Source organism: Trachinotus anak, unplaced genomic scaffold (genome assembly GCF_046630095.1).
Source record: "Trachinotus anak isolate AG129_WGS33_773 ecotype Australia unplaced genomic scaffold, CSIRO_AGI_Tana_v1 ptg000007l, whole genome shotgun sequence".
In the NCBI taxonomy this organism is placed as follows: Eukaryota; Metazoa; Chordata; class Actinopteri; order Carangiformes; family Carangidae; genus Trachinotus; species Trachinotus anak.
In genome coordinates, this window is record NW_027273858.1 from 20,373,454 (window position 1) to 20,386,929 (window position 13,476).

The 13,476-nt window shown below is 42.1% G+C and overlaps 1 protein-coding gene across 1 annotated transcript in view; it reads left to right on the top strand.

The window, feature by feature from the left end:
• Window positions 1-1,549: 1,549 nt before the first annotated feature.
• Window positions 1,550-13,476, top strand: part of LOC139623236 (kinase non-catalytic C-lobe domain-containing protein 1) — a 41,470-nt gene continuing 29,543 nt past the window's right edge. Inside the window, exons 1-5 of the mRNA XM_071481292.1 lie at window positions 1,550-2,118; window positions 6,392-6,590; window positions 9,527-9,585; window positions 11,586-11,732; window positions 13,330-13,447. Coding sequence (XP_071337393.1) covers window positions 2,014-2,118; window positions 6,392-6,590; window positions 9,527-9,585; window positions 11,586-11,732; window positions 13,330-13,447 — 628 coding nt within the window. The 5' untranslated portion in view covers window positions 1,550-2,013. The remainder of the gene's footprint in view (window positions 2,119-6,391; window positions 6,591-9,526; window positions 9,586-11,585; window positions 11,733-13,329; window positions 13,448-13,476) is intronic.

The window sequence follows — 13,476 nt, forward strand, 5'->3', positions numbered from 1 at the left end:
AGTTGTCATTTTTGGATTCACAATCTGTTCTCCAGTCTGTTCTGCAGTATCCTCACTGTTCTGCCTCTCTGCTCTTCTCTGTCAGCCTCCATCTCTGTTGCGCTTCCAAACTTATGTCCTATGTATAGTTGGCAGGGAAAGGCTGTTTCATTTTCTAATTCTGTCTTTTGTTTTACACAGTTTATTATTTTTTGCTTTTCCTAAATTACCTTCGTAGATAACCCTGTAGTGATTGCTGAAGTCCAGTAGTCAACTATTTAATTTGGAGCTGATTTTTATGACTTCACTGCCTAATGCCCTTAAACACAGGATCATGACTGAAGTTACTGATGGCTGAAGTGCTCTGGTGTTTTATCTCCAGCCCTTCTAATGAATGGGCTCATGAAGAGGAGCTTCCAAACCATGTCATGTATTTACTGTCTTTAAGATCTGGTTCTCTTTGTTGGTTTGTGTGTTTGAATGACAATATCAATATTAAAGTAGCATGAAAAATAATAGTTATTAGTCCAAACTACTATTTCAAAATTACTTTTACATTTAGTTTACAAAGAGTTTAAATACAAAATTTGTTTGTCTTTGACATATTTGCCTTTGGTCACCTTTTGAAATGTTTACACAGTGATTGAAATCAGTGGTTTTGGGTGATCCCACATTTTTATTTTTTATTTTGATACTTCCACAAAATAAGCTTGATAACCTAAATGTCAGTTGTACTGCAACACTAATTGATTGATGTGTAGCTGAGTATTTACAAAACGCAGAGATCTTTCCTGCACATCCTGCCATGGGGATGAGATGACGTTGTGCCACCCTTCACTGTTATTTCAGGCCACACTATGAAAACAGACTCATCTTTGCTGGGGGCTGTCGATGATTGTGTTTGACATCAATTACACTGAGCAGTGTCTCACCACCTGGGAGTTTTTTTTTTATATTATGTACATTTGCATTCACATTTGTACCACATTAACATTGCGAGATAGGGCTTTTTTTTGACACTTTTGTAATTTTCTCTGAAAAAAAGTTTGAATCTTAATGTAAATCTGACATGTTTATGGTGTTGACATCTAGGACTTTGTATAATAATCTGGATCTGGTGGAGGGTTCTTGCAACAGGCAACTAATAAAATTAGCCATGTGTAATGCTGACGTCATTATATCACACAGCAGGTAATAAAACCACACAGGTGTAAGGATTAAAGACAATAAATGGCCTAAATGAATAAAACTATACTTCAGAACAAAGGAGATGTAGAACTCTTTGGCTTCAGTGGAGGTATGTGCTCTAATGAGTGCCATGCATGAAGTAAACAGTTTCTTATACTAAATAAATATGTGATGTATATTTGTTGTGGTAAATTTTGAGAACTGTCGTGTAAACGCAGACTATTTGCTCATGGTGGCCGCTGAGTGTGTGCAGCGTGGTGGAATAATGAAGCTCACTGCTCATACTAATGGCACAACAGTCCAGTCAAAGCCAGATCTGGTGAATACGAAGGGATTAATAGGAGCTAAGTGATGAATATGAGTCACTCACAAACAGCACTGTGAACGGAGGCGTGGAGCCAACTGTGGCATCCAGACAGCGGCACCCTCCACTCTGCCCACACCGACTCCTCCACCGGGAGGGGAGGACTCAGAAAGCTGCAGATCGTGCTCGCCTTCAGTGTGTCGCCTGTGTGTGTGTGTGTGTGTGTGTGTGGAAGTGTAGTAGTCATGACAGCCTCAAACACCGGCCATCACCCCCCGCCACCACCGCCTCCTCCTCCAGCACGCTGTGGACGCTCGGCTCCGGCGCATTGCTGCGCTCTCCCCGTTTCCTCCTGCGTTGTTTTTGGACCCGAGTGTCCCGCAGTGACCATCGCCTGACTGCTGGACTGCAGCAAGAAGTCGACCCCGGGGTGTGCTCGGTGTACCGAGGGAGCTCAGGCATGCCATCTGTCTCGACTGGCAACACTGTTGTTGTCTGGGCCGAAATTCGCTTCACTACTTGAGGGAATCAAAGTTGCTGCAATGGAGACTCCGGGGAGTGATGCGGCTCTCACACACTTGGGGAAGGCTGAGGACAGAGACGGATATTATGATGTGGAACATCTGCCTCCGCTGCTGGAGGATGAGGTGAGACAGTGGGTTTTATTTGAAGAAGTTGGGATTATTACAATTATGATTCATTTCAAATATAAGGCTAATCATGACTTAGGGAGTGACTGTTTTCATTGATTGCAAATTAGATGTAGGACGAAGGGTAAATTACTCATTAGGTTTAAATATAAAGCAGACCAGCTGGTGGATACCGTCTCCAGGTCCTACCAAGCTGTCACACTAAGTTCGAGTTGGGTGGTTGACTTTGAGAAATAGGCCATGAAGAGGATTTTTACTGACACTTACTCAACCTGCAGAGGATTTAAAGTCACTTGCACAAGATTTCAGAACCTTGGACTATTAGAAGATTTGAACGGCACAAGATAAATCTGGGGCACTGAGATGATTATTATGGTAGAAAAGATGAGGACAAAAGCCTCAGACATTTATTTAAAAGAGACCATCTGTAAAGTTTAAAGAGGACAGCACTGTTTAGTGGAGCTGCAAACAGTTCATAGACATCAACAACATGCGTTTTTGCACTGTACTGTACTGAGCTCATTGAGTTTTCTGTCAAATAAATGCAGAGCAGTGGAGGTGTATCGTTACAAAAAATGGAAATATTTGAATGAATTAGTTCTATTCTACCATTAACCTAAATGGTGGAATATAGATGAGTTGATGATGATGAACTTTTGTTTCTGTGACCCCACCCACCTAGTAGGGTCATCGTAGACATTTTCAACATGTAATTTATTAGAAAGGATCGTACAATACAATAATTCACTCAGTGTTTTAAGTTCACAAGTCTGTGTTAAATCAATCGTCAGGTGTCACTATGTACATTGAAACAGTTTGTTCTTGCTGTGATCATTCCTCCTGTTCGTACAGGAAATTAAGACCCTGCACTGAACTGTTAGTGATATGACGAGGTAATTTTGTTCTAAAAAGACTGTAACTTTGGAAGATTTTAACGTTATTTATCTTCATCTGACTGCCATGTGTCCTATTAGCTTCAGATAAACTTTGCAATACATTTTGCAGGGGAGGAGGAATGTGGACTTTGTCCCCCATCACTTACAGTGACCTCCTGGTGGGCGGTATGAACAGGAGGGAAGATTTCAGCAAGTAACAGTCCATGGGCAACTTACAGTTACAGACCTGTCCTTTAGTCCTTTAATTCTTAAATACACACAGAACTGGCACGCTCCTTCACTTCTCTCAGTCCCAGATTACAGACACAGGAAGAACACCACTAGTCTGATCAGAACCTTGGAGCTCAGAGGCAAACTTATGTAGGACAGCATATTTAACTTGAGGGGGGTGAGAGAGACTTCTAGCTTTCCCCTGCACTGTTCTCGAGGGAAACTGTCTATTTATGGGGCCGCTGCTGCTGCTGCTGCTTGAAATGGCACTTTTCTGCCCTGTAATTGTGCTCTACCCCACTAGAACACATCAATGTGCTTTGTTCACAATCTGCTGCAACTTTACTGCACCTACAAAAGGGTCAAGAGAGTCGTAAAGCCAAACAGATGGACACATCTCTGGCCAGTCAGAGATGACGGAGCTGTTGAATATCAGACAGACTCCAGGTGTAAAGACTTTATCACTCTCACAGTTAGAGTAAAAATAATCTCCTGTTGAGAGATGCTCTGCTATAAATGTCATGAAAGAAAAAATATGTCAAGTTCATGGTAATTAAAGTACTGGATATAGTCTTGGACAGTTGCTGCTTTGTGAAGACCACACACACCCCACGTCCACCCCTCTAGCTGTGCTCAGGCCAGCTTTTGTGTTGACTCGCAAAGCGAACAGAAGATCCTGTAATGACCAGACCGCAGCATTATGCAGGACGCTGCATGGAATCTCTGAGATCACTGCGTCTGCTGGATAAATGGGGCCATTTGGTGATAGTGGATCACAGATGATGTAGTGTGTTCATGTGGGTATGTAGAGAAAAGTGTGATGTCATGTACTTTGCATACCAAATACCCCTTGCTACGGAATATTATTCAGGATTTCTGTTCCTAGCATCAAAATTAGGGAACTTTTCAGGGGCATTCACTGTTTTTCAAATTAAGGGTCCCATATTTTATTGTTTTCCGGTGTTTTATTTGACATTTTGATATCAATAAGAAGATATATTTGTGGTTTTAAGAACCAAAAACGATCTCAGTCTAGTTTTACATCTCTTTCAGACTTCTCTCTGGAGCTCTAGTAACGACAGGTCAATCAGCCAATCAGAAGAGAGGATCTGAGTCTTTCTTGGTAAAACTCACCTGTAGTGACGATGGTTGGTCAGATGATCAAAATCAGCTCTACACCGGAGCCTTCAGCCTGGTTTAAGGTTGGGTCCAGGCAGGCTGTGGCAGTATTTACATAGTACCTTGACCTGCATTATCATCAAAAAACATGGAAATCTCACTTTCTGCAACATGGGACCTTTAAGACTTTCATTTCCACTAAATATGTGGCTTAATTATATGAAATTTTAGTCTACAATTGTCCTACAAGTGAAAATGGCATAAATGTCTCAAGATAAGGTCTAAGGTCTAAAGTCTGATAACTGTATACAGCATGTCAGCTTTTCTTTGTGTCATAGTTGGGCTTAGACAACATACATGTATGTCATATTGGAGTGAATCCTACATGCAAATTCAGGAAAGTCATGTGGCTTACTGTGCTTTCTGCGGCACATTTAATACAGATCAGATGATAGAAAACGTGCACAGATTTTGATAAACTGTTCATACAGAGGCCGCTCCCTCTTTAAACCCCCTCTTCCTCTCAGAAATGTGTTTTACTTATTGCTCCTTTATGTGGATATTTGAGCTTCACTGTGCAGAATGATGTGTGTGCAGAGTTTGACACTAAAGGTTGTTTTCACATCCATCTACTGAAGCGTGAAGGTTTCTCTGTGCTCACTTTAAAGCAGAGTTTAAGATGTGAATCTACGAGCAGAACCTGCATTTATTTTTTATTTGCTCCACAATTAAGTTTTTTTTCCAGGGCTTTTATGATAATGATTTAATTTTCCAGATGTAATTTTCCATCAAACAACAGGCAGTTTATTTCCTACTGCTGCATCTTAAAACAACTCTTTGATTTACCTCTGCTCAGCTTACACCCACTGTTTCTCACTGAAGCTGAAATAAATGTTGTCTTATAAAAGAGAGGCAGTTTCTAGAAAGAAGACAATGGATCACTTCTCTAGGACTTTTGAGGAGAAACATCTGCGTCTCTCAGCTCCAAGGAGAAAGATGCTGTTCCTCAAGGACACGATCTCAAACAGCATTATGAAACATACAGAAAGGAGAGGAGGGAAAGAGTTTCTCAGCCTTGGAGTGAATAGAGTTCAGATTTATTGCTGAGCAAAACATTTTTTTTTTACAGAGTATTCAAGCAGTCCTCTATTTGACAGCAACCTTGCCATTAGCTGCCAGCTTTGAGACCCACTGCAGAAGAGTGTGGCAGTATTGCATGATGTGTCTGAGATTTGATTCAGTGGATTAGCCAAAACACACACTGAGATGAGTTATGACTTGAATGTCTGGAAAATGTAGTAAATCATAATATACAAGTATTGGTATGATACAAAACTATAAAATAAAACAAAATTGTAAATTGTCCAACCCCTTGCACCTCTTGCAATAAGGTGTTCTCTTTAAGATGTCAGTTTTCTCACCTCCACCACGGCCTCCACCAGTTCAGATAGAACTTCACTCCTGAACATCCCTCTGTGCTGCAGAGATTAACGAGGTCAGAGCCTTAATGCCCAACTCTCAATTTGCACGCGCTGTATTTACATTTTAATAAACCTGTTCCACATGAGGCAGCTGCCTGAAATGAAGCTAAGTGCAGGGATTTGAAAACTTTGATGGTGCTCATGGTGAGGTAGGACAACGTGAACGCTCTGCCCTCGCTCTACATTAAAATATATGGTATCCTCTGCAAAGAGTCCTCACTACATTAAATTCTACAAAGCAGCTGACTCATTATATTGAAGTGGTTGTAGTCAGACTTGACTTGGAGGCTTTTAGATTCTGTCACGTGCAGCCCATATTAGTTTCAGTCTGCCTCCTTCTGTCTGCTGGTGCTTTTAAAACAACTGGATGAACAAGCTCAGTAGCTACAAGCTTATATTGGAACATTTTGACAAAAGGTTAACTTAAGGCAGGTAATTAGTAAAGAGCAGAGAGAGTTCCTCATTAACATTTTCCTTTACACAAACACTACACTGAGCCAGAGCCCTCATTCAGATCAGGTCTGCCCCGTGTGTGTGTGTGTGTTTGTTTGTGTGTGTCCACAGGAGAATGTGTCCCTGGCAGACATCCTTTCTTTGCGGGACAGCTGTTTGTCTGAGGAGGAGGTGTGGGCAGTGTGTGCCGAGTGTGTTCTGGCCCTGCAGAGCATCAGACCCTCCCACCTCTTCCATACCCTGTGTATAACACCAGACACACTGGCCTTCAATGCCCATGGGAATGTTTGCTTCATGGAGCAGCTCAGTGGTGAGTCCACAGCACAGACACACTGTTATTTAGATATTTGCTCTATTTCTACAATAACTAAACCAGTTTCAAGACATTTTATACCCCTAGAGTTGTACTTTACTACTTTTCTGTACTTGACACTCTTTACTGTTTCCTACTGCTTGCTTGACAATTTGCATATTACTGTATTTTCAGATATTGGATTTGACTCCCAGCCATTATGTAGGAGATGGCCAGGCTGTTAAATCCCACATGCAGCTCATCAGGCTGACTGCTGGAGCTTATACAGGTCCAACTGTAGTAGGTTTTTATTTTGAAACAGAGATGTGAATACACAAGAGATTAGATCAAACTGCTGGGAGTTGAAATATGAGGTCGTCCTTTAGCAGCTTAAGTTTGACTTAGAGAGAAGCCACCGTTTGCTCTTCAGTGATTTGTCGTTCTGATATGTATCAGTATCAGTTTGCTAATTCCTGCTTGAAAGCAGCCTCTCAGTGTCACAGTGGATCTGTGTGCGGGTCTGCTCTGGTTTGAACACGAGACGTCCTTCTCCTTCACAGTCCTGTACATCACACAGAGAGACAGAGTTGTCCTCTCAGGAGTTATTATCCTTCAGTCTAGTCTCCAATCTTTTTGTCTTTCCTTCCTCATTCTGTACCTCATCACCAACACACACTCGTGCACGCATACACACAGTGCTGCACACACTTATTCCATGCCCTGTGCCAAATGTCCGAAATTGATAGGCATTGATTAGATGAGCAGTGTTAGAGTTGCCAGGGGGATTGTTGTTGTGGTAACAGCTTGGTTAGCCTATCAGCAGTCAACCTGCGCCGCTCAAACACACACACACACACACACACACACACACGCTCACACACATTACACAGCATCCTTTAAAGTGCTGTATCCTTTTTGCATCTCTGCACAGATCTTTAGTAACAGAGACACCATGAAGCGATGTTTTGATTACTCTGTCATCTCAAATCCTCCACAGGCTCATTTATTTCTCTTCTTTATTGGATTGCATTCAGACCTTTGACTATGATTCATCCTGTGGATGGAGAACGGAGCCGCGCTGCCCACATCACCCTTCTCGTGTTGCCGAACACGTCCTGAGCACAGTGCATGTGTATCATGAATCACGACACTACGCTCTCTGCTTTACTTGCTGCACAGTTCCTGTTGATTCCATTTATTTGAGCTCTTTGTGTGGTAGCGGTGAAATTTCAAGCTGACGCACGCTTGGGCAGCCAATCCCGTGCTCCCACACAAACGCTGTCCATGCGAGGCTGCATAATAGAGTGACCTTGAGGGCTGTAGTCATGAATCTGAGGGAGAATAGCTGTTGCCACAGTGACTCATCAATAGAGTTCATTTCAGCTAATTAATTACTGCAGTAATAACAGGAAGGCAGTTGTACGTGACTGTGGGTAATCTGGCAGCGCCAAAACGCCAAGCCAGAGAGACAACATGTCCTCTGATGGTTTTCATACCATGATGACCAAGAAGAACTGCTCATTTTCCCGGGAGGTTTTCATGGTGCAAATTGTTCCATTTGTGATGAAAGGGGGCCGACTGTGCTCTGTATAATCAGCCCATTTGGAGAGTGTGCTGGAACAATGATATTGCTCTGCTCATACTACCTGTTGTGCTAAAATGCTGTAGGCATACATGACTCACCAAGCTCTCACCATCACCCTGGAGGCAACTGCGTCACTGACTGTCTTTTTTTCCCTCTCTTATTCGCTGCCTGTTTCACTGGATTACAGCTCTTCCCGACCTCAACGAGTTTAAATGCCTCGTCCTCCTTTTGTTCTCCCGTGTGTCCCTTTCTCCTTCGTGTTTGTTTGAACTGTCAACATCTTTGAGAGGACAGAAGAGGAGGAGACGAGGTGGGAAAAACATGGGAGGAAAGGAAAGGCAAGAAGGGAGAGGAGAAAAAAAGGACATGAAAAAGCAAAAGAGCAGGAGAGGGCAGGAAAGATGTGAGGAGAGGATAGGAAAAGGGAAAGTAAAGGGGAGAGGAAAGTAAAGGAATTAAATAGAGGGTAGGAGAAGAATGGGAAAGAAGGGAAAAGGGGAAGTAACAAAGAGGAAAAAGAAGATGAGATTAAAAAAAGGCTAAGGAGGAGATGAATTTAAGCGAGGAGAGGACCAGAGAGGAAAGGACAGATTGGGACAGGAAGGAGAGGGAAATGAAACAGGAGAGAAGGGGAAAAGAAAGGAAAGAGGAGAGGAAATGAAAGGGAAGCAAGGAGAGTTAAGGAATAAGAAGATTAGATGAAAAGGGCTGAGGAGGTAAGGAGACAGGAGAGGAGGAGAACTGAGAGAAACAGAGACGAGCCTCACTCACTACACCTGCGAGAGGATATCATGACTCCAACAGACAAACCCAGATCTGTCATGACCCACTTTACTTGTTTCCTTCCGCTCCTCTAACTCTGGGTTCAACCTCTCTCTCTCTCTCTCTCTCTCTGTCTGTCTCCATCCCTGGGTCCAGCTGAGGGAGTGTACTGACGGAGTGTGTTTACAGTGAAGTTTTCATGTATCTGTGTGTGTGTCTTGCTTATAGCCGGTGTGAGTTCTGGCCTATTTCAGGAGGAGGGGGAGGCTGCGGCGCCGCTCCTGTGTGGCTGCTTCAGCTTCTGATCTGCAGATAGCTGCCGTTTTGTTTGTCAGGGATTATCTCTGACACATGAATTATGCGAATAAAGGGAAACGGCTGCACTAGCTCACTGGACTGTTGTGGTTCAGTATGGGGGATACATAGTCCCTGATTTGCATCTCATTACAGTGGATGCTTAGCAAGTAGGTTACAGCACAGAGCTGACATGGCTATAGATCAGAGTGTTCACATCAAACCACAGATGCACTGTTTCTTCCCTCTTGATGACATTATGATGTATGTGATGTTTACTGGTGCAGTTAATTGGTTTGTTTTTGACCTGCAGATGATCCAGAAGGCTCCTTTGTGCCGCCTGAGTTTGACAACACAGGAAGCACATTTGAGGTGAGAAATTCTGAATTGTCTTGGGGATTTTCATCTGACTACAGTTGCACACAGTCAGTGTCTCACACAGTCGCCCCTGGGAGTACACCACACAGTCAGGGACACCTTGTCTGGTGTTTGCTGAGGGAGAGGAGAGCGTCGCTGGTTCTCTTTCCTCACCTATGAGCCCCCTCACAAGCCAGCAATCGCTCAGTTACAAGGTCACCGCAGTCATCGCTGTCATCGCTGTCATCATGTGATAAAGTGAAGTCGGAGGCAGCACTCGAACAGTCAAAGAAACAAGGTTGTGACTTAAAGGATAATTCAGGTTTATTACAACACAGATTTGACCATCATTTCTATCTGTCATAATGACACTGTATTCACCAAGGTAATTCTTCTTCTTCTTTTTTACTGCATATGTTGATATTATAAGCTCTTGTATCTATCCTTTTTGTATAATATACTTAATATTGAATAGTTACTTTGAGAAAACATAATTGTATTTTATATATATGTATTATGGGGACACTAATTAGTTATGCACTCACTGGACAGTCCTTAAGTTTCTAATGGTCTGTTTTTGGTGGCCATCATTAAGGTTAGTGTTGTACTGGATTACTTTATATTGAGAGGTGTTTTTTTTTTGTCCCCTCTATTTCCATACATGATGAGGGCAGAATTTTAGAAACATCCCTCAATATAATGTGGTTCAGTACAACCACCACCTCTCAGTAATTAAACACCTCTATGACAGTGTCAGAAAACATTATGCACATCATCAAAGTAGATTTTCTGGCAGAACAGTTGTATTGAGTAGCCTACATTTGTAGAGCTCTATCTAATGAGTAGACATGTATATATAGATAAGAAGGAGCATTTTCTCTGACGATTTTTTTTCATCAAGTTATTTATCAAGTTCATTGAATATGTGGCACAGTGAATTAATATAAACACTTTCTATGACAGGAGGTGTTAACGTTGGAAAGGAAACATGAGTCAGCAATTTTAGATCGTACAACCTGTCTGATCATGACTGCTCATGTCTGAGGTTGTCACATTGTTATTGTAACCAATAGAAACAATGGGCACCCCAGGTTAAACACACCTGAGTTTTAAATATCACTCATATGTATCCTATGACAGACTGGTATGATGTAGTTGTTCATCAGCCTGAGGCTTGAACTCCTTTAAATAGAGCAGTGTATAGACATACATCATAAGACAGGACATACCTGCAGCTCCTGGTACGATGGATGTGTCTGCCCACTGTACTATGAACTGTATCAGTCTTTCCTGCTGCAGTTCTTCCACTGGATCTTTCCTGTAGTAGAAGTCTCATTATTGTGGGTTTAATGAATCTTCAAATAAATTATTTACGCTCTTTAAGTATTACTGAGGGCGTCTCTGCTCTCTCGTTGTTCTCACCATCACATGAATACATTTGCAGAAGGCTGAATTTAGGTGAATTTCAAAATAAACTTTTCTTTTTAATTTTGCTGTCTGTTGTGATACACCAAATTCCTTACAAAAAAAACAACAACAAACAAACCTCTTCTTCTTCACTTTTCTCATGTTTTTCCCAAGTGTGTTTTTCTCAAGGGAGGTTTTACACATGGTCAGAGCAAAGGCATAAGCAAAACAGGAGTTAAGGCTAGCTGAGTATTTACTCTTCTATTTTGGTGACCAACACTGGGATCCGCCTTGCACATGTGTTGAGCAAATAAGTATGGCTACAGCCCACTTCAGCAGCTGGGAGTGATTGTTATGTCTCGGATTTGAACTCAGAAGCACCTGGTTCAAATCCTCTTCTGGCAAAGCACTGACCATAATATCTACTGTCTGTCCAGCAAAGCAAAACAAAAGCTCCTTCATAAATATATACAACACATGACAATTACTGCCCAGCACTCAGAGGATCCTGTATTTTTACAGCCTTTTTCTGTACTTAGTGTAAATTCACAGTTGCAGCTGCTCCCTGATGATGATAGTGTTTTTGTCTCCTCTATCCCTGGCTGCAGGGCCATGTTTACTCTCTGGGCTCGACGCTTTCTGCCGCACTGAACTTCGTCATCGAGCCGGAGCTGGAGGCCGAGCTGGGAGAAGAAATCCAGAAGCTGTTGGAGCAGATGCAGGAGGAGAACCCTGAGGACCGGCCGCTCCTGCAGGTATAAAAACCCTGCTGACTCTTCTTTACTGCTAGATGGATTTATAGAAGGCTGCATGGTTTCACCGCCGTGAGACAGGTGTGGAATAATTCAACCTCTCACTTGAGCAACTGTGTTGTCATGATATCCGGATGAAAAGACGTAAAATGTCTGATGTCATTGCAAGTTTTTAGTTTAGTGTTAAATTAGGTTAATTTCAATGCAAACGCAAAATTAGCATGATTTGTTTGATATTTAGTGATTAAAAAAATTACAACTTAGAGGTAAAATTAGAGAGTGAGACAATAAAATGAAATAAATACCAACAATAAACGAGTATAGGCATAAAACATAATGAAATAAGCACATAGAAAAATAAATTCATGCAACTTTAGAGTCATCATAACTCAAAGAGATGGATGGTGATTGCACAGCAGCATGTGTGGTCAGTGTGACACAACAACTCATAAAACATATAACATATCAGCGCTACATGACCGTTCCTTCACAGGCACAAGTACAGGCACATTGGTCCTTTAGGAGGCGTAATTATGTTTACAGTAATTGTGGCTGTAGCATTAATTAAAGTCTTTTTTTTCCTGTTATGACTAATTGGCAGTGCACATACTGTAGTTAGTCAGTGCTCTTGAGCAGCATCAAGTGGAAATGCTGTGTCACTGCAGATCACATGCAGTCAGTCAAAAATCCCTTCACTGTCAGTCTGTCACAACATGAACTTCAACAGCAGGCAAAACAAAAGTAAAGTACAGAATAAATATGTCAGAATTGGTTAATAACAGTAGTCATGGAAAAAACTTGATTTATATAATACCATACCATTGACAATACAGCTCAAAAAAGCCTCAGCCTCCATCCATCCATTGCCTATACCACTCTGTCCAGGGTCACGGGGGGGCTGGAGCCTATCCCAGCTGACACTGGGCAAGTTTGAGGTACATTCTGGATAGGGTGCCAGTCTATTACAGGGCTGACATACAGAGACAAACAACTATTCACACTCACACACCTCACACCTACAGGCACTTTAGACTCACCAGTTAACCTAATGTGCATGTCTTGGTACTGTGGGAGGAAGCCGGAGTACCTGGAGGGAAACCACGCAGACACAGGGAGAACATGTGAACACATAAAGGCCCCAGGCCCTGGGTTCGAATCCAGAACCCTCTTGCTTTGAGGTGACAGTGCTAACCACCGCACCATCATACCACCTAGCCTCAGGCTCAGAAAATGACAAAGAAAAACAAGTTATACTTCTATTAAAGGATGTGCTAGATTGTAAATTGACTTGAAAATATGTGACTCCAAAAGAAAGTGTTTTTGATAATAATCTTTCCTCATAGAGAGGTAATAGAGAGCTGAAGTCAGGATGTTTCATGCAGGCTCGCCTCTGCTCCACTGGCTTCTGTAACTCAGTATAATCTCTGATTTAAAATTTCTTTCATCTGTCTTTTTGAAAAAATATGCAGCATATTACCGAGGTTGAATTTTACTTTCTTAAAACAAGACAGATTTGTCCACGAGTATTTGCAGAAGTAGGACATAAGTGTTATATGTATTCGGTGAATGTTGCAAACCTGCGAGTGTGATTCTCCCACAGGACATCGCGTCTCTGGCTGAAGCTCGGCTGTCTCATACCTCCTCTGCAGCTGTGTGCCGGAAGCTGTCTTCTGTTGGGCGACGGGTGCTTTCCATTGAATCGGTTTCAACATTTCAAGGTCATTTTATCATATCTATTTAGACATGG